General features: G+C 52.1%; 1 protein-coding gene across 4 annotated transcripts in view; it reads left to right on the plus strand.

The window, feature by feature from the left end:
- HDAC4 (histone deacetylase 4) overlaps positions 1-25,889 on the plus strand; it is a 289,607-nt gene that overhangs the window by 179,531 nt on the left and 84,187 nt on the right. For all 4 annotated transcript variants that reach the window (XM_060106519.1, XM_060106521.1, XM_060106520.1 and 1 more), the window contains exons 5-6: positions 11,668-11,818; positions 21,104-21,224. In XM_060106519.1, the coding sequence (XP_059962502.1) occupies positions 11,668-11,818; positions 21,104-21,224 (272 nt within the window). The remainder of the gene's footprint in view (positions 1-11,667; positions 11,819-21,103; positions 21,225-25,889) is intronic.

Consider the following 25,889-nt stretch of genomic DNA (forward strand, 5'->3'; position numbering starts at 1 on the left):
TGCTTATGTTCTCGTGTCTGTGTTGGTTGAGTCTGTAGCTTTTACAAGAAAAAAATGAGAAATTGAGACATCAACAACCTCTCGTATGTGAGGGGTTGCACAAATAAGCAAGAAACATCAGGAACACTCTTGAGCCTGGTTGGTGCTTCCCCCTCAGGGCGAGACCGGGCTTCCCGCTGTCCTGGGGCCTCGGCCTGGGGTGGGCTTTTTCTCCCTGACCCCCAGTTTCTCTCCTCATCTGGTGCTCCAGGAGTTTGTGTCACCTCCTTGAGATGGAACAGAGTCTCCCTCCTGGGTCCTCCTGTCAGCACCTGCAGACTCTGTGCAGAGAGGGCCCGGAAGTCAAGGGTACCCCGAGCTCCCCCTGACCCACAGGCTGGGTGCTCCCAGAGATGGTGGGAGCCCCAGAAACGCAGCTCAGGAAGCATCTCAAGGTTACATGCTCTCTGCATTTTAATCGTTTGTTGTTTCTCCATTTAAAATGGAGATCATTCGTCTAAAGCCATTTAAACTATGTAATTGTATCATACCATCAGTCAGCTTCTGTTTTGATGATTTACGCTCTCTTCACAAGGTACAATATCGTTAGTGACATTTGACACTGGTGTTTGTCAGACGGATTTCTTGAGCACACAGTCGAATTAGTGTCATTAAATCATCAGTGAATTTGAATAGGATTTTATAGTTAAAAAGGGAATAATTTTTAAAATGTAACTAAAATTGTTAACCCTGGGTAAAGAAGATCTTTCCTAGGGTTTCGACACTCAGTGTCGCAACTTGTACTAGACGCAGTGTCTTTGTTGGTCATGGCTGATTCAGGAGCCCCGTTCCCCTTTCTGTCCTGTGCAGTTAGTTTTCTTCTCCCCAGAATGGGGTCCAGGCAGCATGATCACTGAGGCCCAGGGCTGTGAGAGTAGTGAATGTGGTGTCCGTGGGTGTTTATGTCAGCTGGGGTAGCCTAGGTGATCACCTGGCAAATGTAGCATTACCTAGATTTGCTGCTTTGGGGGTTTGTTGTGTGTCATTTTTTAAATTTTTTAAAATTTTATCAAGGGAATCCCTATTTCCAATGTTTCTAATGGAAATGTAGTACAGTGTAAACAAGCAGAAGCTGTCCCTCCCTACTCTCCCATCTGGCTCCCCAGCCCCAGGTCTCTGCTGGCTTCTGCTCCCTGTTTGTAGATGGTCTGCTTCGTCCTTGCATTAAAGATCCCATGGGGTGATTATTTCCCACTTGCTGGAGAGACTAGGCTTTCGCCCTCCATCCCCGCCCCCCCCCCCACGCATACACTGCCACTTTTTGGGTGCTTCATATACTGAGACCATCCTTCTGACTAAAGAACCATCAGGGGCTCCATTCTTGTGCCTGTGTAGGTGCCTATTGCCGACACACACCATGCAGTGGCTTCATGACCTCTCTGATACAGCTCTTAACTTTCCCTGGAGTTAGCGATTTCCTCCCTTCCTGTTGGCTGAGTTCCTTATGCTCCAATGCAAATCCAGTCCCACAGTTTGAGAAACCTGTAAGCTCTTCTCACTGTGGGCAAACGCTGGTGATCATGGCTACAGTTTCAGTCTTGTACTGCAGACTATCTTTAAGTATAATGATGTAGTAACATGATTTTTGCATTTCAAAGTATCTGAAATATGAATCTGTTATATCTCTAGATCAGGATCAATGGTTTAATTATTTGCTTTTTGCAAAACGGAAAACAATTACAGCATATAAGCCAGCACAAGGTCCTTCCTGCTTGAGTGGTGCTGGCCACTATTTTATAAGACCACAAAGAATCTGTTACATGAGTGTCTCAGTCAGCTTTGGCTGCATAACAAACTACCCCAAATACAGTGCTTACTACAGCAGTCATTTGTTTGTGGAGGGTTGTCTGGGCTCTCTCTCATGCTCCTGTGATCAGCTGTGAGCTGCCCAGTGACGGGGTGACCTGGAGTAGCCTCACTTCTAGTCTGGTGCTTGGCAGCTGGATTATCTGCCGGTTTCTGAGTTCCAAGCTCAGCAAGAGGGCACGAGTGGTTTAAGCCTCCATGTAAGTCATGGATGCTGTTGCCTTGCTGGCCAAGGCAAGTCTGAAGGTCAGGGTGAGAGCTCATATGGGAATACACCCAGAGGAATGGATATTGCAGGGCTGTGACAGACCGGGCCTGGAGCGCAGTCATCTTCTCCAGGAGGGATCCTCACCCTAGTCCAGGGAAGGCGGGAGAGGGCATGGTAACAGTGATTTTGACAAGAGTCGGGGTGCACATGAGGAGGGCTCGGGTAGGGGGACAGTGAGAAGTCGGGGTGCACTGTGAAGAGAGGAGGAAGGGGACAGGGCTGTGGGTCTGGACGCTGGGAGCCCTCTGTGCAAGCCAGAATCCCTTGGCCACCTTCTGAAGGTTCTGGGTTCAGGCATGCCGCCCCTGGACCTCCGTCCATGTCAGTGATGTTTCCATAAATGTGTGGTTTTTTTGCTATTTGGAAAATACTTACAATTTTGTATTGGGAATGTATTGAATATTCCATTTCACTGATGGAGACGTGGTGAGCACTTTGGAGTAGAACGCAACGCTGACCGTGCTGTCTGGGCTGTGCCTCTGGGGTGCTGCCGGGTCTCATCTCCAGAGTTCTGCATCTTCCAAAGTTCTGATGACAAACCTGCTCTCCAGTCCTTCCTGCAGGCTTTGTTCCTGTGAATCCGTGTCTCATAAAAAGCGCCGTTCCTCTTCGTGCTTCCGAGAGGAGTGGGAGTGAACGCCTGTGTCCACTCAGCCACGCTCACCCACACGTCTGACCTCCTCATTAACTGTTTGCTCACAGCGTCCTCCCCACAGATCTCCCTGGAGCCTCCTGCACCCCGGGAGGGACACCTGCTTAGGTAAACAGGAGGAGGAGGGGGAAGGTCCCGGGCCCCCGGACTCCCCAAGGCTTGTGTACCAAAGAGGAGCAGGGCCCTGCTGTTTGCACCCCAGACAGTGTCGTTTTTTACAAGGAATGTTTTCATCATGATCTCTTTCTGATCGCCACAGTCATTAATGTTAATTATCGAATAATTGCAAATCACAGAGAAGATGTGATTCCAGCGCTATTAGCTAGGAAAGCTGTTGCATTTTGTAGTGGATTCCCGTAACCTTATATTATGTAAATTGTGCGTGTGTGTATCTATAGTTTTATGGAATTGGGATTATACTGACGTGGTTTTTATTTATTGTTAACATTTCCCTTTACCATTACATACACTTCAAAAGCATGATTTTAATGGTTTTATTGTACTTACAATGAACCCCAATGAATTTAAATAAGTGCTAATAGTTGAAGAGTTGAACATCAAGGTCATTTCCAGTTTTTCTTCTGTTTTTAGTGTCCTCGTTCATGAATCATATGCCTTTGTCTAAACAAAACAGAAATGGTATTGCTGACCCAGGATAAGTCCTTTTCTGTGGCTTTTATTTCTTGCCATGTTTCTTTCCAAAAGTTACACCAGGTCCTGGGTATGCATGTGTCTCTCTGTCTCTCTCTCTCTTTCTCTGTCTCTCTCACACACACACCCCTTGCTCATTCTGAGAGCAGAATAGTAAAGCAGCAGTAACCACGACAGCCAGCACTCGCTGACCTGTCCTGGGTGGTAGCTGCCTCTGCGGGGCACTGCAGGGCACCCTCCCTCCCACCCACAGGCTGCTGCATGGGTCGCTACCCGCCCCCGCGTTTTCCCTCTTCCACAGTCCGCACACAGTGGGCTGGCCGAGCAGTGACTGCCCTCCCAGAGGAGAGGGGCCAGGGCTGACCCCGCAGTCTGATGCATTAGTGGAACTTGTTCACATTCTATTTTGATTCTGTCTCATGGTGTGCCTGCATTTCCTTGATTGTGGTTCGCCATATTTCTATTCACTTACTGCATTTCTTCTACCAATTATCATTTTCTTTGCTGTTTTTCTATTGCAATGCTTGTCTTTTTCTCATCAGTATATGAGTGTTCTTTATAAATTAAGGGCGTTATTTCAATGTCCGTTATATTTTGTCAATTATGTACTTGGCCTCACCTCATTCACGAAGCAAAGCTGTTTTCTAAACGATTTAAAAAATGCCAGCTCTGTCCCATAATCAGCGCATATTTATCTGGCCGAGTCTGTCTCCGGCCCCCTCTGTTCCTCGTACCAGCCCCACCCTGTGTCAGCAGGAGCCTGTGCTCGTGTTTCAGGATCCGACCGTGCAGGTCTCCACTCCCCACACATTTGTTCTTCATTTTTAATTCCCTCAGCTTGTCTCCGGATGAGCTTTTATTTTTCCAGGTGAGCATCAGAATCATTTCTCATAACGTCCCCCAAAGTTGCTCTGGAAACTTAATTGAAGTTGCAGCAAGTTAATAAATCAGCAGGACATCTACTAATACCTTTCTACTGTTAACTTTCTAGTCCAGGAATATGGAATTACCACCTGTGATTTGAGGCTGTTTCTGTCCTTACGAAAAGTCTTGTTTTATTTTCTTCATATAAGGGCTGTAGATTTTATATTTAATTATTCTTGGGTATTTTATATATTTTCTCCTGTTATGAATAGAATGTTTCTTCATTTTATTCTCTACTTGGTCACTGTCAGTGTAGAGCCCTTGATTTCATTATTATTTATTAGCCAACCAATGTCTAGAATTTTCTTCTCAGTCCTAAGAAATTTGTAATTGGTTATTTCATGTTCTCTAAGTAGACAATAATGTCATCTGCAAATTATAATTGTTTCCTCCCTTTTTGTTTTGATGCATTGACTAAAACTTCTGTAACCATGTTGGGATCTTGGAAAGTTATCTGTGACAGCATGTGCGTGAGGGGCGCTGCCTACGCCATGGACTGCGGTTGTGTGGCTGAGGCTGGACCCTGGGTGAGGGCTTGCCCTGGGTGTGAGGCCTGCAGGAGAGCTAGGCAAAGCCGGGCCTCCCTCTCCTCCCTGTGCTGGGGTCTCCCTCAGGGTTGCATGGGAGGCACCCTCTCCAGGCCTGTAACCATTTTCCCGTGGTGTAAGATCAGGCAGCCACACTCCCGGGCTGCAGAGGTAAATAACAGCAGGTAACTCCCCAAGGACAGAGGGCCTTTCCTGGGTCCTGTGTGGAGAGACCTGGCCTTTTTCTCTTAGAAGAGCTTGTTAGCAGGGTCGGTGCTGGACACGATTTAATCACCACCTGAGCTGTTTTGTAGTTTGCCAGTGCTCATCAGGGTTCTGATCATTTGCATCACAGGTGAACTTGCCCGTGTCCTTTGCCGCTGAAGGGTGCTCTCTCCTGATGCCCGTCAGGTAGGGTGGGGGGAGCGTGGAGGAGAACCCAGGCTCTGCCTTCGTCCCCAGCAGCCGTCCAGGGACCCCTGACGGCCTGGGGCACACACACGGGGACCTTGCTCATCCTCAGTCTCAGGGCTGTTCTCGTTCTCACCCGACGGAGCCCCGAGAGAAGTGGCTGCTCATTTTTTTCCCTTTTCTTTATGGAAAATACTTAGTTTTTCCCTTACTCATTTTTTTCATCGTGGTAAAATTCATATAACGTAAAGCTCATCACTTGACCATTTTAAAGTGTACAATTCAATGACATTTAGTACATTTACAATATGGTACAACCATCACCACTGTCTGGTTCCAAACCATTCTCATCACCCCATGAAGAACCCCTGTGCTGGGAGGGGTTTTAGACAGGTCCGTCCTGCCGGAACCAGGAGCCCGTGGGTTCACGGGCTGTGAGCGGGCGAGGAACCTGGCGACGCTCCCGGTGTGGATGCCACCCCCGCTGTGGCTCCGAAGCAGCCAGAGTCCAAAGTCGGGGCTGAATCCCATGACCCTGGCGCTACAGCCTCCCTGTCTACACTGCACAGTGGGGACCGGTCCTGACACGTCTGTCTGGCAGGTGCCATCCTGGGAGACGGGGGCTCATCTTCCACAGTTCCTGCTTGTGGACCAGACTGCAGGCCCCATCCTTTGGGCAGGTCTCCTCAGAATAAATCGCTTCAGATGAAAAATACTGTGTGCACATTACACATTTTAAAGCATCTTGCTGGGTCACCCTCCAGAAGAGATCCTGCCCCTTCCAAAGCTGTATTCAGCCTGGCTGTCCCTTTCCCAGGTCTTGAAGGGTATTTCCAGTCTAATGGGCAAAAACTAAACATGATTCCTACTCTTTTATTTGCATGTCCTTTTTTACTAGTAAGGCTGAATTTTTATACATTTGTGTGTGTGTGTGTGTGTGTGTGTGTGTGTGTGTGTGTGTAAAATCTGTTGGTGTGATTTGTACTGTCTCCATGGACAGGAGAGAGATTTAAGAGCTATTTAGTTGAGCATGTGACCCTTTTCCTTGAAGGGAAAGGGATAACATTGAAAGGAGCCTGGTTTTATGGCACTGCAAGCCAGGCCATCATGTTTACTCTCTTTATTACCTGTCCCAGGTAGCTGGAGAGATGTTACCTGGGGCCCTGGCTTCCGGGTCACCTGAGGCAGCTTTTAATGAGCCTGAAGGACGCACTTAGGTTGCCATAACCCTGGTACCTGGGAAAGCACGTGGCAGCCCAAAGCCCTGCGTCATCCCTGAACCTGTCTGTGCCTAATTAACGGGCTTACGGTCAGGAATTGCTCATAAACCCAGCACTCTGGGTTTCTAGGAAGTTGTTTATGGGCAGGTGGATGGCCTTGTTTGACCTGCCGCCCCAGGGGGCATTGATGGCCACTCCGGCTGCCATGCTGGGCCCGGCTTTTCCTTTGCCACCAAGCATTCGTGGCACACGAGTGTGTTGTGCTTTATAAGGTGTCCTCTCACCTTTTGTGTGTGTGTGTGTGGTACGTGGGCCTCTCACTGCTGTGGCCTCTCCCGTTGCAGAGCACAGGCTCCGGATGTGCAGGCTCAGCGGCCATGGCTCACAGGCCCAGCCGCTCCGCGGCATGTGGGATCCTCCCGGACCGGGGCACAAACCCGTGTCCCCTGCATCGGCAGGCGGACTCCTAACCACTGTGCCACCAGGGAGGTCCCTGTTCTGCTCACCTTTGACTGTGCCCTCTGTGCTGTAGGCTGCCTGCAGTTGTAGAAGAGAGGGGTCGTTTTGTGCATTTCCAAAGGTGGCAGCTACAGAAGTTTGTTCTACAAAGAACACCGTCTCTTGCGTTGGCTTGCGACATGGTTTTTATCTCATTCCTCCTCACTGGCTCTTGCTGATAAATACACTGCCTTTGATCTGGCCCAGTACCCTCACGGGCTCACTCAGACCTACTGTCTGCAGAGAGAAGACGGGGTCAGACACAGCCTGAGTCTTCAGTCAGCCCTGAGCCACCACAGGAAGTGTGTCCCAGTGGTGGTGAGCCTATGGAGGGAAGGAGCCAGGATGCCCTGCAGACGGAGGGGACCCACCACTTGTCTCAAGGGGATGCAGCTTCCAACGCACCCCACCTGGGAGGAAAACGCGTGTCACACGAATGGAGACTGGGTGGTGAGGGTGGAGGAAGGGGAGGCCGGCCAGGCTCTCCCTTGACCACTTTCAACCATCACTTCTCCCCTCCCCTTCCATGCTCCCCTCCCCACAGCGCTCACGGCGATGTCCAGTCCGCAGCTTCCACAGCATCCAGAGTGCCGGGTGTCTGTGATGCCGGCCTTCCTCTTGCTGACCAGCATGTTGATGGCTGACCTTTTTGTCTTTGCGACATTTGAGTATCCAGATTTGGGTGGGAACATGAATGACACATCCAAGGTACCTTTTGACAGTGCTGATGTGCCATGAGGCCAGAGGGAAGAGTGATTTTGAATGTACTGAAATGAGGGTGCCTCTTCGATTTGAGGCAGGAAATCCAGTGAGATAAAGATGGACATGGTTCCGTTTTGAGGACCCCATAGGGAAGAATAGTTTAGTCGCAAATGGTCCCTAGAAACCACGGCCAAGTAGCGCGTGAGCCTGGAGGTCAGCATCCAAGAGAAGGTGCTCTCTATCAAAAGTGACCTCCGAGGGTCATCGGGTCTGCCCTGTACCTCCCTCAGATAGTGAGCCACATGATGCCTTAGAAGTTCCTTGACCATCGTTTGTGTGTGTGTGTGTGTGTGTGTGTGTGTGGTACACGGGCCTCTCACTGCTGTGGCCTCTCCCGTTGCAGAGCACAGGCTCCGGACGCGCAGGCTCAGTGGCCATGGCTCACGGGCCCAGCTGCTCCGCGGCATGTGGGATCTTCCCGGACCGGGGCACGAACCCGTGTCCCCTGCATTGGCAGGTGGACCCTCAACCACTGCACCACCAGGGAAGCCCCCTGACCGTCTTTGAAAAACCTACACGGCAAGCCTTTTGGGCCTTTGATGCACAGAACTTCCGGGTTCCGGTCCCAGGTGGACGTGGACTTCACCGTGGCAGCCCCGTGTCCCCACAGCAGTCCCAGCTCTGCACTCTCCATGCCAGGCTTTTACAGTGTCGTGCTCTGGGGCATTTTGGGGAATCAGAGTTGTGGTTTCTAATTGCTCCTTTCATTAACACTCAATGACAATATCGTTTTTCTGGGAGTTTTGTCATCCTGTGAATGTTAATCATCAGGGTCTGGGGTGGTTGTTTCTAGTCTCTTTGTAATGACAACTGAGAGATCTCACTTTCCTTCTGGGTTCTGGGTGAAACGTAAATATTGTGAGACCATATTAAGCCAATTTCTGCCTGCGCATCATTTACACATTAAATGAACACTGAGCAGTTGAAAGGGAACCCGGGGCTGTACATAAGGCAATCTGGGGGTGTAGGTAATACCAAGAGGGCCAGGTTCTTCCTTCCAAGATCCGTTGTTCAGGACACGGCCTTGGCTTCCTGACCAGGCAGCCCTCTGAGTCATCCGTCTCTGAAGGCTGGCCACGCAGGTGGAATCCCAGAGCGGTGGACAGTGGCCTGGTGACAGCCGCTGGGGGCCTTTACCCACAGACACAGCCATGGGGCCCCCAGGCAGGATTCTCTGAATCCATACAGATCAACAAAGACTTCTGGCAGAGGTACCTTCCCCGTGTGCGACCCTGTTCTGAGAAGAGCAGGCAGTGCAGCTCTGAGTAGTGCCTCCTGGAAGAAAACTAACAATAATAAGGGACATGGCTTAGCCCCACCTCGTTTACTCTTTTGTCCCAGTGGTGTCATTCGGTTTTCCTTTTAAAAGAGAAGAAAACATCACTGTTTTGAACTATATTAGCAAAGTTCTTAAGCTGATCTTATGGACACGCACAGCGACATCAGCTTGAAGGGACCAAAGCTCAGCTCATGGTCAAAGCAGATTGTATTGACTGCTGGCAGCAGTGACCGCAGAACTGGGAAGGTGGCTTGGAGATCTGCTCTTGGAGTCGGCCGCCCCCAAGGCCTCTGCAACTTTCTTCCTGCCCCTGAGTTCCTGTGAGCCGGGTGTTGGGAAGGTAATTTTGTTTTCCACAGACAGCTCTCGGCAGTGGCGCTCAGGGTGCAGGGACGCCGCGGGTGGGTGCTGAGCTGGGTGTGCCTGCTCCTGGCGGCCACGCCCCTGCACGAGGCGGTCTGGGAGCCCCGGCCGAGGAGCAGGGTCACCCACAGGAGGTGCAAGCTGCTGTGTGGGGTCCGGACACTGGCTCCTCTGGGTGGCCCGCCACCGCTTCCCTCCCCCTGCCTCCTGTGCGGGTTTTGGGCTTAGCTGAACCCACCTCTCTGCCATTCTGTCCCTGTGGTCCCAGCTGGAAAGGAACCCCCTCCCCTTCGCGGCAGGGCTAGTGGGCAGGGCCATGGGTCCCCTGCTGCACGTGTGGGCACAGGTCTGACCAGCCCGCCAGGCTCCGTAGGGGCCCTGCCCTCAGGTCCCTTACACTGCAGCAGGGCCCGAAGGCTGGGAGGCCAGGAGGCTGGGAGGCCGGCTGTGCTGTCTGCGGAGGCTCCCAGGTGGGCCAGCGGGGCCGCAAGGAGGTGTCTGCCGCGGTCCCCGGGAGCGGCCACAAAGCTGTTTCAGTCCTGCTGTGTCTCACACATGTGGTTCATGACGGGGAGCTCGCTCGTCGGTGAAGCGTCCTCGACGGAGAGTTCCGGGGCCTCTTGGGTGACAGATTGCCGGCTCCCCCCCAGCCCATCCCTCCACCCGGTGAGGGGGACACGAGGGCGGCTCCATGCAGGTGGCCGGTCAGCCAGGCTGATCCCACTCATGTCCTCAGGTCCTTCCCAAGATGGCAAGTGCACATGGCCGGAGCCCCGGAGAGCAGGGGCAGGTGCAGAGAGACAGAGGGAGTGTGAGGGGTAGGCAGAGAGGAGGACAGGGACAGCGAGAGAGAGAGAGAGAGAGAGAGAGAGAGAGAGAGAACAAGGGGGCAGACATGGGGACGGGGGAGCCGTGGGGCCGGAGGAGGCAGCACAGACCGTCCCCCTGGGGGCTTTTGCTGGTCGAGGTTTGAGGAAAACCGGTGTCCGGTGTGCCGGCTTAATTGAGCCTCTTCCCGCACCCCTGGTCCGCGTGGCTGGCTTGTTCTTTTTCACCTTTTCCAGTGCGATAAGTGACAGTGGGGTTTGATTGCTGGTGAGCTTGAACCCTTGTCCCCCATTTATTTTTAACCACTTTTTGGTGAATCTCTTGGTCTTTTTGCTCACCTTCTTAGGGGCTGCTTACCATAGCCTTAGTAACTTACCACGGCCGTCTCTGTACCACGAACACTGCAAAGAGGTTTCCTCATTCATCTTTTGCATTTTAATTTTGTTTACAGTATTTATTACGAAGGTAACTTTTTATGTTGTCAATTATGTCATTTGAAAATACGTGATATCATTTACACACGATGAAACACACGGGCTTTGAGTGTCTGTCTGCCGCGCTTTGACAGTCGTGAGCATCTGAGCAAATGCTGTCTGTCAGGCAGTCCACACCCTACACAGCTCCCTCCTGCCTCGTCTTCCTGCCTCACCCAAGAAGCAGCCTTCTTCTGATTTTTATCACCATGTCTTAGGATTTCCTGTTCCAGAACTTCATGTAAATAGAACCTTTGCATGTTGACTCTTCTCTGTCCCGTATCCCACAGCCCTGTCAATGCTGGACCCGCTCGCTTCACTTGTCTCGCAGCCCATGCGTGTTTTTTCCCGTATGTGCAGTTTATTCTTTTTCACTGCTGGGTGGGATTCTCATGTACAGACACACACTTCTTCTGCTGGGTTCACGTCTGAGGGACGTCTGGGGTGTGTCGGGCTGGGCTGCCGTGCGCACAGCTGCCATGCACAGTCCCGTGCAAGGCTTTGCGCAGATGTGTTTCCACGTCTCTTGGGTCAGTCCTGGGCGTGGGGTTGCTAGGTCTCGCTTGGTTGCGTGTTTAGCCTTGTAAGGATGGGCCAATTTTCCGAAGTGGCCACACCATGTCATACGCTTTTGCGTCATTCTCCGAAAGGCATTCCCAACATATGAGATTGCGTAAATCTTCAGGCGTATTTTCTTCTAGCAATTCGGTCATTTTTATTTTCATGTTTGGCATTTAGCGTGGAGTGGTTAGGAGACATCCCCGAGCAGCCCTGCTTCCTGGACAGACTGAACGAGGTGACCTCCTTGGAGATGCGGGCCGTGCGCAGGGCGCTGGGTCCCCACGGCCGCAGTGGCGCGGGGGCGGGCTGGCCCTCTGCCGATCTTCTCGCGTGTGTGTCTGTCTCGTCATTCTTGCTTCGGGGCGAGGCTCTGACCGTCTCTGTCTCCTCCCTCCCCGCCCGCAGCAACAGCAGGAGCTGCTGGCCGTGAAACACCAGCAGGAGCTGCTGGAGCATCAGCGGAAGCTGGAGAGACACCGCCGGGAGCAGGAGCTGGCGAAGCAGCAGCGGGAGCAGAAGCTGCAGCAGCTCAAGCACAAGGAGAAAGGCAAAGAGAGTGAGTGCGCGGCGGGGCCGGCGGGTTGGCGGCGTGGACACCCTTGCCAGGCGGCTCTCCCCGTGGCCCCGCGGCCTGGGCCCCAGAAGCGGAGCCGGGGCAGGAGCCGCCGGGCTGGTGTCCCTCCCGGGGCTATGCTTCCGGACGCCCCAGCTTCAGGGCTGCTCTGCAGCTTAGTCTTCACTTGGGAGCTGCAGGGGCCATTCAGCCCCACTTTGGGTTTGACTTAAGCATTTGCAGGAACGTTTGCAGGCTCCTAGTGGGCTGAAAAAATACTAAGGACCATAAAGCATCTTGCATAGTGAGCCTCACCTGTGTGTTCACCCTTAACTTCTTCAAAGCTGTTTTGTCTTGAGGGTGTCGGTGAGCACCTGAACACCAGGTGGCAGCTGCTGGGACGCCCCTTGGCTGAGAGGAGACGCGATGACCCACCTCTCAGGTTGCGCATTTGCCCTTTGACCCCAGTTTTTGCTTTCCATCGCGGCTGTGCTTGTGCGAAGACCAGCCTGGTCTGTTACCCTCCGAGAGGCACCCAACTGGATCTTAGCCAGGGGACTCTTCTGGGTGCTGTTCCCCCTTTGAAAATTAGGCAGAATTCCCCATGTCAGTGCTGGACAAAGAGCCTGGGGCTCACACGAAAGGATGGACGCAGTTTGGCGTTCCATCCACAGGGTGCTGTGTCCCTCCTAGGTTGTGGCTGAAGAAACGCTCCCTCGTGTGTATTTGGGCCTCTTTGTTTTGGTAGTTTGTCATTTGCAGCGATACACCCAGGACCTAAGGGGGGCGAGTGAACCCACTCTCACATCCCCAGGCTCTGGTCCTTTCTGCCCGAGACCTCAGAGCTCAGGTGAGTGCACTGGCCCCCTGTTAATCCTGCGTGTCAGTAAGTCAGGATGTGCATTTCTTTCCTGTGTCGGGATTTGATGTCGTGACTATATGGTGATTTACTCTGCTGATGCTCATGAGTAAAAATAGAAGTCTTTAGGCACTTTACCAGTACATATTTATTTATTTTTGGCTGTGTTGGGTCTTCGTTTCTGCGCGAGGGCTTTCTCCAGTTGCGGCGAGTGGGGGCCACTCTTCATCACGGTGCACGGGCCTCTCACTGTCGCGGCCTCTACCGTTGGGGAGCACAGGCTCCAGACGCGCAGGCTCAGTAGTTGTGGCGCACGGGCTTCGTTGCTCCGTGGCATGTGGGATCTTCCCAGACCAGGGCTCGAACCCGTGTCCCCTGCATTGGCAGGCAGATTCGTAACCACTGCGCCACCAGGGAAGCCCCCTACCAGTACATATTAACCTCGAGAAACCTCAAAAATTCTTTATCCTCAACTACAGAAAATGGTTAGCCCTGCAATCAAATCCCGCTAGCCTTCTAAGTCTGATCCTCTGGGAATTCCTCCTCCGTTGCCAGACCCTCAGGTTGGGAAGCCTGACGTGGGGCTCAGAACCTTCTCTCCCGTGGGTGGACTTCTGTGGTATAAGTGTTCTCCAGTTCGTAACTCACCCACCCAGCGGTTATGGGATTTGATTTTGTTGCGATTGCACCCCTCCTACCGTCTCACTGCGTCTTCTCCTTTGTCTTTGGATGTGGGGCATCTTTTTTGGTGAGTTCCAGTGTCTTCCTGTCAATGATTGCTCAGCAGTTAGTAGTGACTCCAGTGCTCTCTCAAGAGGGAGTGAGCGCACATCCTTCTACTCCACCATCTTGAACCCAGTATTTGTACATTCTTAGTCGTTTTTATACATAAAATGAACAGCTTTTCCAGTTATTACAGCATTTCACTCTTGAAATAAATACACTTTAAATGTATTTTCACTTTAACTGTCTGATAGAGTTTCAATTTAGAAAGCAGGTCGGGAGAGTTTTTATTCCACGTGAAATCTAGTTTTTCTACTAGTATTTGAAAGTAATTACTAAACCTGAATGGTACATCTCGTTGGATCACCATTTGGTGAGATGGTGATGTACAGGCTCAGTGATGGCCCACAGTCGAGATTCCAGAAACGAGGACAGAAAGGCATCCAGAGAAGCGGAATTGCAGGTTTGGGTTGGCTGCTTGCACCTTGGTCTGTGGGCCACCTTGCGGCCCCGCAGTGGGCTGACGTGCCAGACGGGGTCCATCACACTCACGGCCCTCACTCCCCGCCTGCTGGCTCCCATGGCATCCCCCTGCCACCCACCCAGCTGGTCCACACAGCCAGGCTGGTCTCACCACCACTTGCTTTGTGCTGAGGGCGTGGCCAGGGTGCTGACCATACCTGAGCCTGTAGCCCACGGTGTCAGGATCCAGCGCCCCAGTCGTGATGCACTGATCTGGATCAGAGGACAGGTGCCTGTGCTCTCATTTCCAAAGCTCCTGGGACGACTCTAAGGTGCCGTGGAGGCTGAGAACCGGGGTCGGGGTCAATGTCCTCTCCCCGGGTTAGGGGCCTGAGCATCTTGGTGGCTCAGTGGCCTCCCTCCATGGCTTCCATAGAAGCTGCCCCGTGGACGACAGCACCCCGGTCCTCACAGGTGCCCTTGGGAGGGGCTCTGCTGTGGGCAGGATGGCGCACGGGGTCCAGAGCTAAGGCGCACCTGCTGAGCCCCGCGCACCTGGCCCCTGACGTGGCCCCGCGCCCTGCCCGCCCCCTGTTCCCAGCCCTCCCCTCAGTGTGCTTCCTACACGTGCTTTTCTTTGGAGCGAGGGAATGGTTGTTTACAGAGGAGGGAGGGTTTAGATTGCTAGGGTCAGCGAGTTGCTGTGCGCCCGGCGTGCCAGCAAACCCCAGTTCACCAGCTTGGTCTACGGTAACTCCTCCTAGTTTGCCAGAAAGTTCCAATAAAAATAACATCTTCAGCCTCACAAAATATGAAAAGGTTTGACTTCAGAAAACATGTTTAAAGTAAAAAATGACTTCTGCTGCCTGCCGAGCAGGCCCTTGACGGGGCGAAGGAATGTTCTCTGCTTCCCTCCAAGCTGGTCCCAGTGGCAGCCCCGGCGGTTTTCAGCTTGTGGGTTTGGGTGGTCGGGTTTTATTATTAATAACGGCCTGTGTACAGTTGGGCCCTTGGCCTGCCTGCGTCAGCTGTGCAGCCCTCAGAGTGCGGCCTTGAGAGAAGGCAGGCCTGGCAGGCCGTGTGCTGGACGCCGCTTGGGCTCCTGAGTGCACGGGGCCTCGCCGATGAACGAGAGTCTTGTTTGGGCAGCTTACGGAGCGTGGGGCGGGGAGCGCGCGCATGGCGTCCAGCATCTCCACTTTGTATGCGTTTGAAAAGGCAGTGCAGAGCTTCCGTTGTTTAGTTTCTTGGGGTTTTTTAAAAAATGAATTTCTTGTTGAATATTTAATCAAAAGTTTTGTTACACTTAACATGTACTGTACGTTTAATTTTAAGTAATTCTGCAGCTTTCTTGTACTTATTGATACCAATTAATGCTATTGATTTGTGAATTGTGAACAGTGAATTCTTAGAGTTTATGGCAATTTTCATCTTGTTCAGCACGAACACACATCTTCAATCAGTTTTATTTAAATTAACCGTGTTTAAGACTCTACGTTAGGGCCTCCCTGGTGGCGCAGTGGTTGAGAGTCCGCCTGCCGATGCAGGGGATATGGGTTCGTGCCCCGGTCTGGGAGGATCCCATGTGCCGCGGAGCGGCTGGGCCCGTGAGCCATGGCCGCTGGGCCTGCGCGTCCGGAGCCTGTGCTCCGCAACGGGAGAGGCCACAACAGTGAGAGGCCCGCATACCGCAAAAAAAAAAAAAAAAAAAAAAAGACTCTACGTTACACTGTCTTTAAATTCATATCGAAAGGAAAAATCCAACGGAAGACAAGTCTTCACCCTCTGGGCAATTTGGAACTAATACAACTACGTGTTTTTCACCGTTAGTTACAGGTACAGCCTGTTGGGGAAGAAGGTGCCATTGCTTGAGGGAAGTCGTTCACTTTGTCTAAAAAATGGCTCCAAAGGGTGGAGATAAAAGATGGAACACCGGACCCCAAGAGAAGTCCTTTGCCCCGTCTGCTGGGGAAGTCGCGCCTCCCTCAGAGGCGCAAACCTGGCAGATGTGTCCCCACTCGGGTCTGGTGCCACATGCTCCAGGGCTTCCGGGGCCGCTGAGCCCCTGGGTCTCTGCCCCCAGCAGGTGGGCCCCACCCAGATCCCCCTTCCCTTCCTGGGCTTCCTCCAGGGCTTGTCCTCTGATCGCTCCCCCTGGGTTTTATTTACCTCTAGCCCTGCCGGCTGGTTCAGTGCTGGCACACAGTACGTTCTCTGTAAAGCCTGTCAAATGAATAAATGATCATCAACAGGAATTAATTTTTTTTAAGTAAAAATTGAAACACTTGGTATTCATTTACTGAAGGTGTTTTGTTGATGCTGGAACTTTCATTTAAAGTGGAGAAATCTTTTGAGAGATGGGTATATAACTAGAATGATGAGGATTAAAATCAGCATCTTACGTTGTGAATTCTTTCCCTGTCAGGGAACCTTCCAGGTCATCTTATGGGGAAGGAAGTCAGGGTTTGGGGACGTGGGTTTGTTTTCTTCTGACTCCATAAGAGCCTGGCAAGGTGCACTCACCCACCCTAGAGCTGGCCGAGAGCCACGTGTGTCCGTGACCGCCCGGGGACCCTCAGGCACACCTCCTCCTGTGAGGGCCCTGCAGGCGGCTCAGGGGACAAGGGTACTGTACATCTCCCAGCCCAGTAGGTGCCTTGGAGGTACCTCAGCCCCCACCAGGGATGGGCCAGCGTCCCCCCGGACAGGGTGGCTGCCCTTGCCCGTCTCCGCGTTTATCGTGCGCGTGCCCTCCCTGCTGGAACTGGGCGTCTGTCCTTGTACCTTCTTGGAGCTCAGGAGCCCATGGTGTGAGCCTGGGGTGTGGCCAACGCAGGGAGAGTGAGCTCTTGCTCAGCGTGGCTTGCTCTGCAGGGGAAAGTGCATCCACGTCAACAGGGCTTTCTGAGCCGGTCGGGCCAGCTGACCCCCAGCCTGCTGGCTCCTGCCCCCTGAGAACCCTGCTTCTTGTCCTGCTTTGCATCATTTACTCCTCCCGGTCCTTTCAGAAGGACCTGAGGGTCAGCTCCTCGGACGGGCCCTCTGGGTCGTGGTCCTCCTCGTTGACCTTGCCCCGTCCCCGCACTGCCAGCACACTGGAGCCAGACACCAAGCCCCTCATTTGGCTGCCGTTTCTTTCCTGGCGGGGTTGAACCTACCTTGCCCACTCCCTGCTGTAAAGGGCCCTCTGTGCCCCCCATTCCTTGCCTCCCGCCCCCTCCCCTCCTTTCCCTGGTTGGGAGGCACTTTGTGTTGTGACATGGTCCACACTTTGCATTTTTTGTTAGGTGTCCGCCTGGGGTTGAGAGGCCGTCAGGAATGCCAGGGGGCTGCGTGTCAGGCACGTTATACACAGATTTCAGTGTTTCTATGAGTGTGATTTTTCAGACGAGACAGACAGGCTGAAAGTGTTCAGGACGGTCCGAGTCCAGCCCTGGCTGCATTTGGAGGGGACCCAGGGGCCTTGCTCAGAAGCGGAAGTGTGGTTTTATACCTCCAGTCACTTCCCACCACCTGCTCTGGTCACCACTCCCGTGGCCCTTCATGTTGGGTGTCGCCAGGTCTGTAACCCTGGGTCTGGGCTGCTCTGCCTGCTGGCTGCTGCACCCACACGCACAACGTCACATGACACATGGAGCTCGGGCAAGCCTCCCTGCTCGAGTGATGATGAGTTGTCTCCTTGGACGCCGAGAAGGCCTGAGACAAAAGCCTGTGTGTCCCAGTGGACCCTTCCAGATGCGCTCTGGACTCGGTTTAGGGCACTTTCCTTGTGCTTCCCTGGCTGGTCTAGTTCAGGTCCCTCTGCAGCGTAGAGGACCCTGTTCCCAAGGGGTTTGTTCTGCCTGACCCTGAAGTCCATCATGAAACGGCCACAGTGGGATGCTGCGTTTAATGCAGACCTATTTATAGCCAGACAGAAATTCAATTTGCGAATGATAACAGATATATTTGGAATTTGATAAAGGTGGCAAGAAAGATATTTCCCTAATGATATTAACAATTTATGAGCAATTTCTCAAAATATTTGTAGAGTCTGATACACCAAAATTCATTTCATACGTCAGAGTGAAATGTGAAAAAATAATAATAGAAAACCGCTAAATGAATGAAAATCCAATACCAGAAAAACAAGGATAAAATGAAACTGATTGTTTCCCAAACCAGTGAAAAGATCAAATTCAACGCTTCCAGGAAATGGAAAAAAATCACAATGGATAAACTAGAATAGATGCCATAAAAACAAGCACTGGAACATCTGAATTAGAAAGAACTGAGTCTTTTCCTTCCAGTGCTGAGAAAAATGCAGCTCTCTCGTCTCGTGTTTCTCCTTTAGCCTTGCGTAGACACCACACTCCCACAGAGCACTTCACCCGTGACACTTCTGGTCACCAGACATGTGTAGGATTTCCCCATAACAGGCAATTCTCTGCAACACCAGGTGGGTGTCCTACAATTTCACTCTATTCCGACACTATCTCCCCAGAGCAAGCATCAGATCTCGCAGGTTCAGGACTCAGTCCCATAGGAAGATGAACAGCCAGATAAAGAGATACAGAGGGTGAGGTCTGGGAGGGCCCCAAGCACAGCAGACTCTGTCTCGGTGGGGTCGGGGTCCCCCTCCCGGTGCAGATGTGCGCACCAACCCGGAAGCTCTCCGAACCACATACAGTTGGGGTTTTGTGGAGGCCTCCTCACGTGGGTATGATCAATTACTAACTCCACTTACAGCCCCTCTCCCCACTCTGAAGCATGAGGGTGGAGCTGAGAATGCCAAGCTTCTCATCAAGGCTTGGCCTTCCTGGTGACCATCCCGCATCCAGGAGCCCCCATGAGAACAAGAGATGCTACTCATGCTCTGATCACTTAGGAAATTGCAAGCGTTTTAGGAGCTCTGTGCATGGACCAGGTCAGAGACCACTGTTTACTGTTATCTCACAGCATCAGAATATAATCCACTTTTTTTTTTTTTTTTTTTTTTTGTGGTACGCGGGCCTCTCACTGCTGTGGCCTCTCCCGTCACGGAGCACAGGCTCCGGATGTGCAGGCTCAGCGGCCATGGCTCACGGGCCCAGCCGCTCCGCGGCATGTGGGATCTTCCCGGACCGGGGCACAAACCCGTGTCCCCTGCATCGGCAGGTGGACTCTCAACCACGGCGCCACCAGGGAAGCCCCTATAATCCACGTTTTAAAGGGAAATGAGAGACCAGGACAGACCTTGCCTGTACAAGCAGAGAGCAGAGCCAGGAGCCAGGACTCTGGTGAGACCGAGCGTCAGAACACCCTCACCTGGGGCTGCCACCCTCAGTGCCCCCCCTGGACCATGTGGCACCTATAACATTAGTGTGAGGTTTAAATGTGCATGTGCCGGCTGCCAATAAATGTATTACTGAAGAAAAGCCACACGTACTAAAGGCTACACATTTAAAGTGTACACACAGACCCACAGCAGCACCACACACGCAACAGGAAGATCTGAAAGAAAAGTGAGCCAAGGACGTAAAGGTGCATCACTGGAGAGAAGAACCAGTGCACGTCCCGGTGGCTATCAAGGACCTGGCAGAGGGGTTCCCGTCAGTCTTCTCCTTTGCAGCAAGTAGTACTCCTGAGTACTGACAGACAAGGGTCAGGTGGTACTCCTGAGAGCTACTAGATAGAAACACACGGTGAGGTGGTACTCCTGAGTATTGATAGAGACAAAGGTCAGGTGGTACTCCTGAGTACTATTAGAGACACAGGGTCAGGTGGTACCACTGAGTACCGATAGACAAGAGTCAGGTGGTACTCCCAAATACTACTAGGTAGAGGCGCAGGATCGGGTGGTACTCCTGAGTACTGATAGAGACAAGGGTCAGGTGGTACTCCTGAACACTATTATAGACAGAGACGGGTCATGTGGTACTCCTGAGTGCTACTAGATAGAAACACAGGGTGAAGGTAGTACTCCTGAGTATTGATAGAGACAAGGGTCAGGTGGTACTCCCGAGTACTGATAGACAAGAGTCAGGTGGTACTCCCAAATACTACTAGGTAGAGACGCAGGATCGGGTGGTACTCCTGAATACTGATAGAGACTCAGGTTCACTGGTACTCCTGAGTACTAATAGAGATACAGGGTACCTGCTCCTGGTCTATGGCCAATGGGGTTGCACTTGGTGGTCATGTATGGAGGCATTTTGGAAAACAACTTAGAAGGTGCTTCAGGGGCTGTAATATTGTTTTCTTGGATGTAGGCATTTTGCTTATCTCTTCAGAGGACATAATCCTAAGCATGGGGGATGATATTTACTTATAAATGTTGACACGACATGGTTTCTAACAAGAACAACAAAAGGAAATGTCTAAAAATGTCTCCCAGTTGGGAAAGGGTTTTGTAAACTCTGCATCACTCACCTCGTGAAGCGTTTTCCCACCATTACAAATGCTGTTTGAATTCTGTGTGACGACAGGGAAAGCACTCACCGCTGTCTCTAATGGAAGGACGGGTCCAAAGTGCCCTGGAGTCTAATTGCAGCTCTGAGGAAAACAGATGAGGTGCCGGCCGACCTTGAGTCAGCGTGGTGGGCTTGGACTTTATTTGTGTGTGTCTATTTCTCAAATTGGCCAGTTTTCTCTGATGGGGCTGTGAACAACCACTACGACCACCAGAAAAAAACACAGAACCCAAGATTTCAGCTTTAGTCCGTCTTGGTGAAATGCGCTTTGTCTCAGTAGGTGGCTTGGCTGTAGGCTGGAAAGAGCAGGAACGTCCCCTGACAGGGTTGGAAAGGACCCCAGCTGCCCCGCCCCTGCCCTCTGCCCACGTCCCGGGAGGCACGCCTCATCCCTGTCACACGGGTCGCAGGCACGATGCTTCAGTTTGCACAGAACCTTTTCTCTGAGGCTCTGTTCCTTCTTGCTACAGTGAGAAAGAAACCACCCTGCTGCTCTGCCTAATTCAGGACCTCCTTTTATGTAAGAATATTAGAACTTCCTTCAGCAGTGGGTTTGTGTTAGGTTACAATAGGATTTTGTGCTGATTACCGCTGCATTTTAAATAGGATGCAATTACGTAAAATACTACTGGGAAGAAGATCTCTTCCTTCAAGCCCTCCTGTCCTCTTTTCCTTGAGATGCTCTTTGGCGTCGACATCATCGTGAATGGGAATCCCACCCTCTCCATCCCTTTCCTGCCTTTTCTGGCACGTGGTTCAGGGTCCCCTGGGGCAGAGCCTTGACTCACCTGCCTCTGCTTTCTCCCGCGCCAGGTGCTGTGGCCAGCACAGAAGTGAAGATGAAGCTACAGGAGTTTGTCCTCAATAAAAAGAAGGCGCTGGCCCACCGGAACCTGAACCACTGCATGTCCAGTGACCCTCGCTACTGGTATGGGTAAGTGGAGGGGCCGGGTCTCCCCTGCGCCCGGGTGCAGGGGATCTAGGGGTAGACCGGAGTGGTGCTCAGTGCCTCACCCTGGAGGGCGTGGAATTAGAAACTCCATGAACCAGCAGCACATGTGGTCAGACCAGAGTAGTCTGGTGGATGCACGTGGCAGTCGTCCAGACGCGGAGGGGGCCTATCTTTGAACAAACCTTTAAGAGATGATCGCGGGGCTAGTGCCCGACCATTATTCTGGGCTTCTCATGCAATTTTTTGGCCACAAAAAGAACCTCTTAAAAAGGAACTCTGGTCTAAATCGTCCGTATGCACCTCCCGAATTTCTACCCGATGTGTTATTGATTCCCAGGCAAGTCAAAAGCACCTGTGGTCTTTTTATTGTTTTTATACTAAGAACCCTCTCCCAGAGCCTGCATAATTGACAGAGACCACAAAGTGCCTGTTCGTGCTCACAACTGAAAAAGCCAAAGGAGTCCTAACTTTGTGGTGAGGATGCTCGTGTGCTGGGGGTCTTTCCTCTCGGCCTGTGCGCGGCTCAGCAGGGCCGGCAGTCGACACATGCCAAGTTGGAAGCGGAGTGACAAAGTTATGTGGCTTTGAACCATGGTCAAAGGTGCCTCAGATTTTTGCTTTGAATATACTTTTCTACAACTTTCAAGGGTTTTTTTCTGTTCTAGAAGAAACCTCATAGGGTAGTTTTCATAAATGAAAATGTGATTATCATTAATTCATTGGGGGAAAAATGTAGCTCTTCTGAAGCCCCCAGATGGACAACAGTTTTGCTAAAATGCCGCCAGATCCCACTGGAATGAACCCATTTGTTTCAGTAGATGACGTTGGTTATCGTGGTATAGCATGAAAGGCACTTCTGTTCCGAGGCCATCTCTGCTCTGAGTGTCTGCAGCCCCTCACGCCACGCGGACGCTCAGGCCGCACTCACACGAGCAGGCTGCTGTTCATGCTGTTCAGCCAGTGACGCGACTCGCCCAGAGCAGAGACGGCAGCGGTGGTCCCCGAAAAGCCATAGACAGCAGCCACGTGCCCCAGAGCAATGGAGAGTTCTGGGGCAGCACGCCTGGGGACCCCACGATGTGGTGGCACCGATCTGTGGTCTCCCCACTAGTGACAGCCCCCTGGGTGTTGCAGTGGGAAAGCTCCATTTCCCCCTTTGGGGGAGGTTGCCAGGCAGATGCCCTGCAGCGTAGTAGGTTAGGTAGGGCGGGAGGAGAAGCCGGGTGGGCGGGCGGGTGAGGACGTGGGGACCGCCCAGGAGTAGCCCGGTAGGGCAGGGGTGAGGAGGTGCTCCTAGATCCTTCGTGGGGGAGGGGATGGGATCCGAGGGTCGGGAAGTGCCGGGAGCCGTTTCAGGAGAGGGTCTGTCCTGGGGAGGCGAGCCCAGCGGGGGGCTTCGGGAGCAGGGCAAGGGCGCTGTGGGCCCAAAGGAGGCTGGGTGGTGAGCGCAGAGGTCGTGGTCGACCACAGTGGGGTCTTCGGACAGTGGCCACAGTGACGTGAAGAGATCGGGGCGGCCAGTGCCAGGACACCCCGTGATTGGTGGGATGAGGTGTTCAGGCTGGCAGGAAGAGAGACCGTGATGATGTGCTTGTATCTGACGGGGAGGACGGAGCCCACAGGATGGGGAAGTGCTGGGGGCTGCCGGGGAGGGGTGGTCTCCGCAGAGCTGCACGTGCCAAGAGGTTGGAAGGGAGGAAGGGCTTTGGGGAGGACGGGTCAGCAAGGAGCACCTGGGAGCCGAGAAGGGGCAGGTGGGGGCATGCAGGGCGGCTAGGCCTTGGGGCAGGGTGCCAGAAGGGGCTGGCACGCCGCTCCCTGGTGAGCAGGGCGGCTGAGACCTGGCAGAGCCTTGCTTGCCCGGGTCCAGCGTCTGGTGGGGAGCTCCCTCTTCCTCGGGGGACTGGGCCGTGCAGGCTGCAGTGGGGAAGGACTCCTCTCAGCGGAGTCAGCCGGGGATGGGTTTGTTGGCGTTGGGTTTGGCACCTTTCTCGTTTTGTCACCCAAAACCAAACCAGATCATGGACCACATTCACTTGCTGCATGGAGGCAAAACTTTGCTGGAAAACCAGTCCAGCAAAAAACCAATCTTGATAGGGAAAGAAGCGCACCTTGACCCTGGCTTCATGCCACACATGATAGTCAGCTTAAGTGTCATGGACCTGAACATAAAAGCTAAGTTGTTAAAACTTCCAGAAGAAGACATAGGAAAAAGTTTTCATGACCTTGGGGAAGAGGTAGGCAAAGAGTTCTTGAAACACCAAAATCTTCAACTATAAACCAAAAAACATAAACTTAATCAAATGTAAAACTTACACTCTTTGAAAGGCACCCTTAAGAAAATAAAAAGGCAAGGCGCAGGAAGGAAGAAAATATTCGCAATGCATGTATCTGACAGAGTACTTGATCCAAAACATATAAAGAGCTCCTACAACTCAATAACAAAAAACAGGCAACCTCCTGAAAAAGTATGGGCAAAAGACGTGACCCAATACCTCACAAAATAAAGATGCAAATGGTCAGTAAGTACATGAAAAGATGGTGAGTCACCCGGGAAATGCAATGCATAGCAAGATGCTCCCTTACACCCAGTGGGTTTGAAATTGAACAAACCCAGTGTCGGCCAAAGCGTGGAGGCCCTGGACCCCTACACGTGGCCAGTGGGGATTGAAGTGGCACAGCCACCGTGGCAGTTTCCTATGAAGGTAAACATACTCCCACCCCATGACCTGGCCACGCTCCTAGGTGTTTCTCCCAGAGAAGTAAAGTCTTCCATCTGGGCAAAGACTTGTGTCCCCATGGTCATAGCAGCTTTATTCATTATCGCCAGAGAATGGAAGCAGCAAGTGCCCACCAGCAGGTGAGTGGTGAAACACAGGGGCACCCACTGCCTAGTCTGCTGCTCAGCAAGGCCCAGGGCTGCCCACCAACACCTAGAAATGTTAAGCTTGGTCGAAGACACAGAGTCTGTGCCTTGCGATGCCTTTGCAAGCAGTTCTAGGGTCAGCACAGCTGAGCTGTAGTGACAAGAAGCCAGGCGGCAGGGGCCGGGGGTGGAGATCCCTTGCCAGAGGGCAGTGGGCCTTCTGTGAAGGTGGCGCTGCTCTGGATCGTTATTGGCGTGGTGGTTCCACAGTGTACACGTGTGAAAGCCCCCAGCTTTAAGCTCATCATATGAGACTGTGGTGGCTGTCCGTGTGGCAGCCACCAGCCACGTGGGCTCCAGGGCGTTGAAGTGAGCTGTTCAGATTGAGACAAGCTGTGAATGTCAGACACGCTGGATCTCAGAGCCTCGTGGGAAAAGAGAACAGGGACTATTTCATTAATACTTTTTAGATTGATGACATGTTGAAATGATAGGACTTGGGATAAATTGGGTTAAGGAGACTGACGTTGATTGCACTGCTTCCTTTTTGCTCATGTGCACGTGTCTATGAGAGAATTTTAAATTGCACATGTAGCTGGTGTTACTTCTGTTGGGCAGTGCCGGTGTGAGTGATTACAAGTTTTATTTATTTTAAATCACCTGCATAAATCTGAGGTAATAGGAAAGGCCAGTGGTTGATAGAATTGAAATGGCCGAATTTGTGTTTAGCTTTATTCTGTATTACAATCAGAAGAACGTTTAGAAAGAAAACAAGGCATATTTGTTTTTCCATCTTCATCAGGGAGGATTGTCTTTAAGACAAGGTGCCCCTCTCATCAGCCAGGGTCACAGCAGAGACACACCCCGGCTGCTTCCTCCCCTGGCGGGAATGAAGGGTTGAAAACCTGGAAGACGATTCTGGTTGGGGCTGAGTTAGACAGAAGAGCGGCAATTCAGGTTCAGCCCCCGGGGTACAAGGGTGGTGTGTGTGTGTGTGTGTGTGTGTGTGTGTGTGTGTGTGTGTGTGTGTGTGTGTGTGTGTGTGTGTGTGTGTGTGTGTGTGTGTGTGTGTGTGTGTGTGTGTGTGTGTGTGTGTGTGTGTGTGTGTGTGTGTGTGTGTGTGTGTGTGTGTGTGTGTGTGTGTGTGTGTGTGTGTGTAGCCAGGGACAGGACTTGGCGTTGGCTCACACGTCCAGACTCTTGCTTGCTGGAGGCAGGTGTGAGCCCTGGTCTGTGTGATGAGGGACGGGTGCCCCCCCCCCCACAGGGCAGGTGGCCTGTGTTTTCCTTGGGAGCCCTGAGCACAGGGCATCTAGTGATGAATTGGTTTTCCTCGTTTTTGCGTGGTTTGGGGAAGCCAGGCTGCTGTGTCTGACATGCGTCACTCTTGAAGTCTGGATTCATCTGCGCTGGTACCAGCTGGGTCAGTCCGGCTGCCTATTCTGGGCCACACTCTCTGGACGACACAGAGCAGGTCTGCTGAGAGCTCTCAGGCCAGCATACAGGCAGATTCATGCCAGCTGCCTCCTGTTCTAGCTCATTTTAAGGCTGGACAAGAAAGTGAGGATTTGAATACTGACAGCAACTCAAGAGATCAAAACAGAAGAGAAAATCTATTAGATATTAAACAAATAGCTTTTCCTACGTCTGGCTTAATTACAAACAAGCTCTACCATTAAAGTATAACTATAAGAGTTATTATTACCTATAATATTTTATTAATCATAATTGTCTAATTTTTTAAATCATGTAATACACACACAGGCCTTTCCATGTTTCTT

This window comes from Mesoplodon densirostris, chromosome 8 (genome assembly GCF_025265405.1).
Source record: "Mesoplodon densirostris isolate mMesDen1 chromosome 8, mMesDen1 primary haplotype, whole genome shotgun sequence".
Taxonomy (NCBI): domain Eukaryota; kingdom Metazoa; phylum Chordata; class Mammalia; order Artiodactyla; family Ziphiidae; genus Mesoplodon; species Mesoplodon densirostris.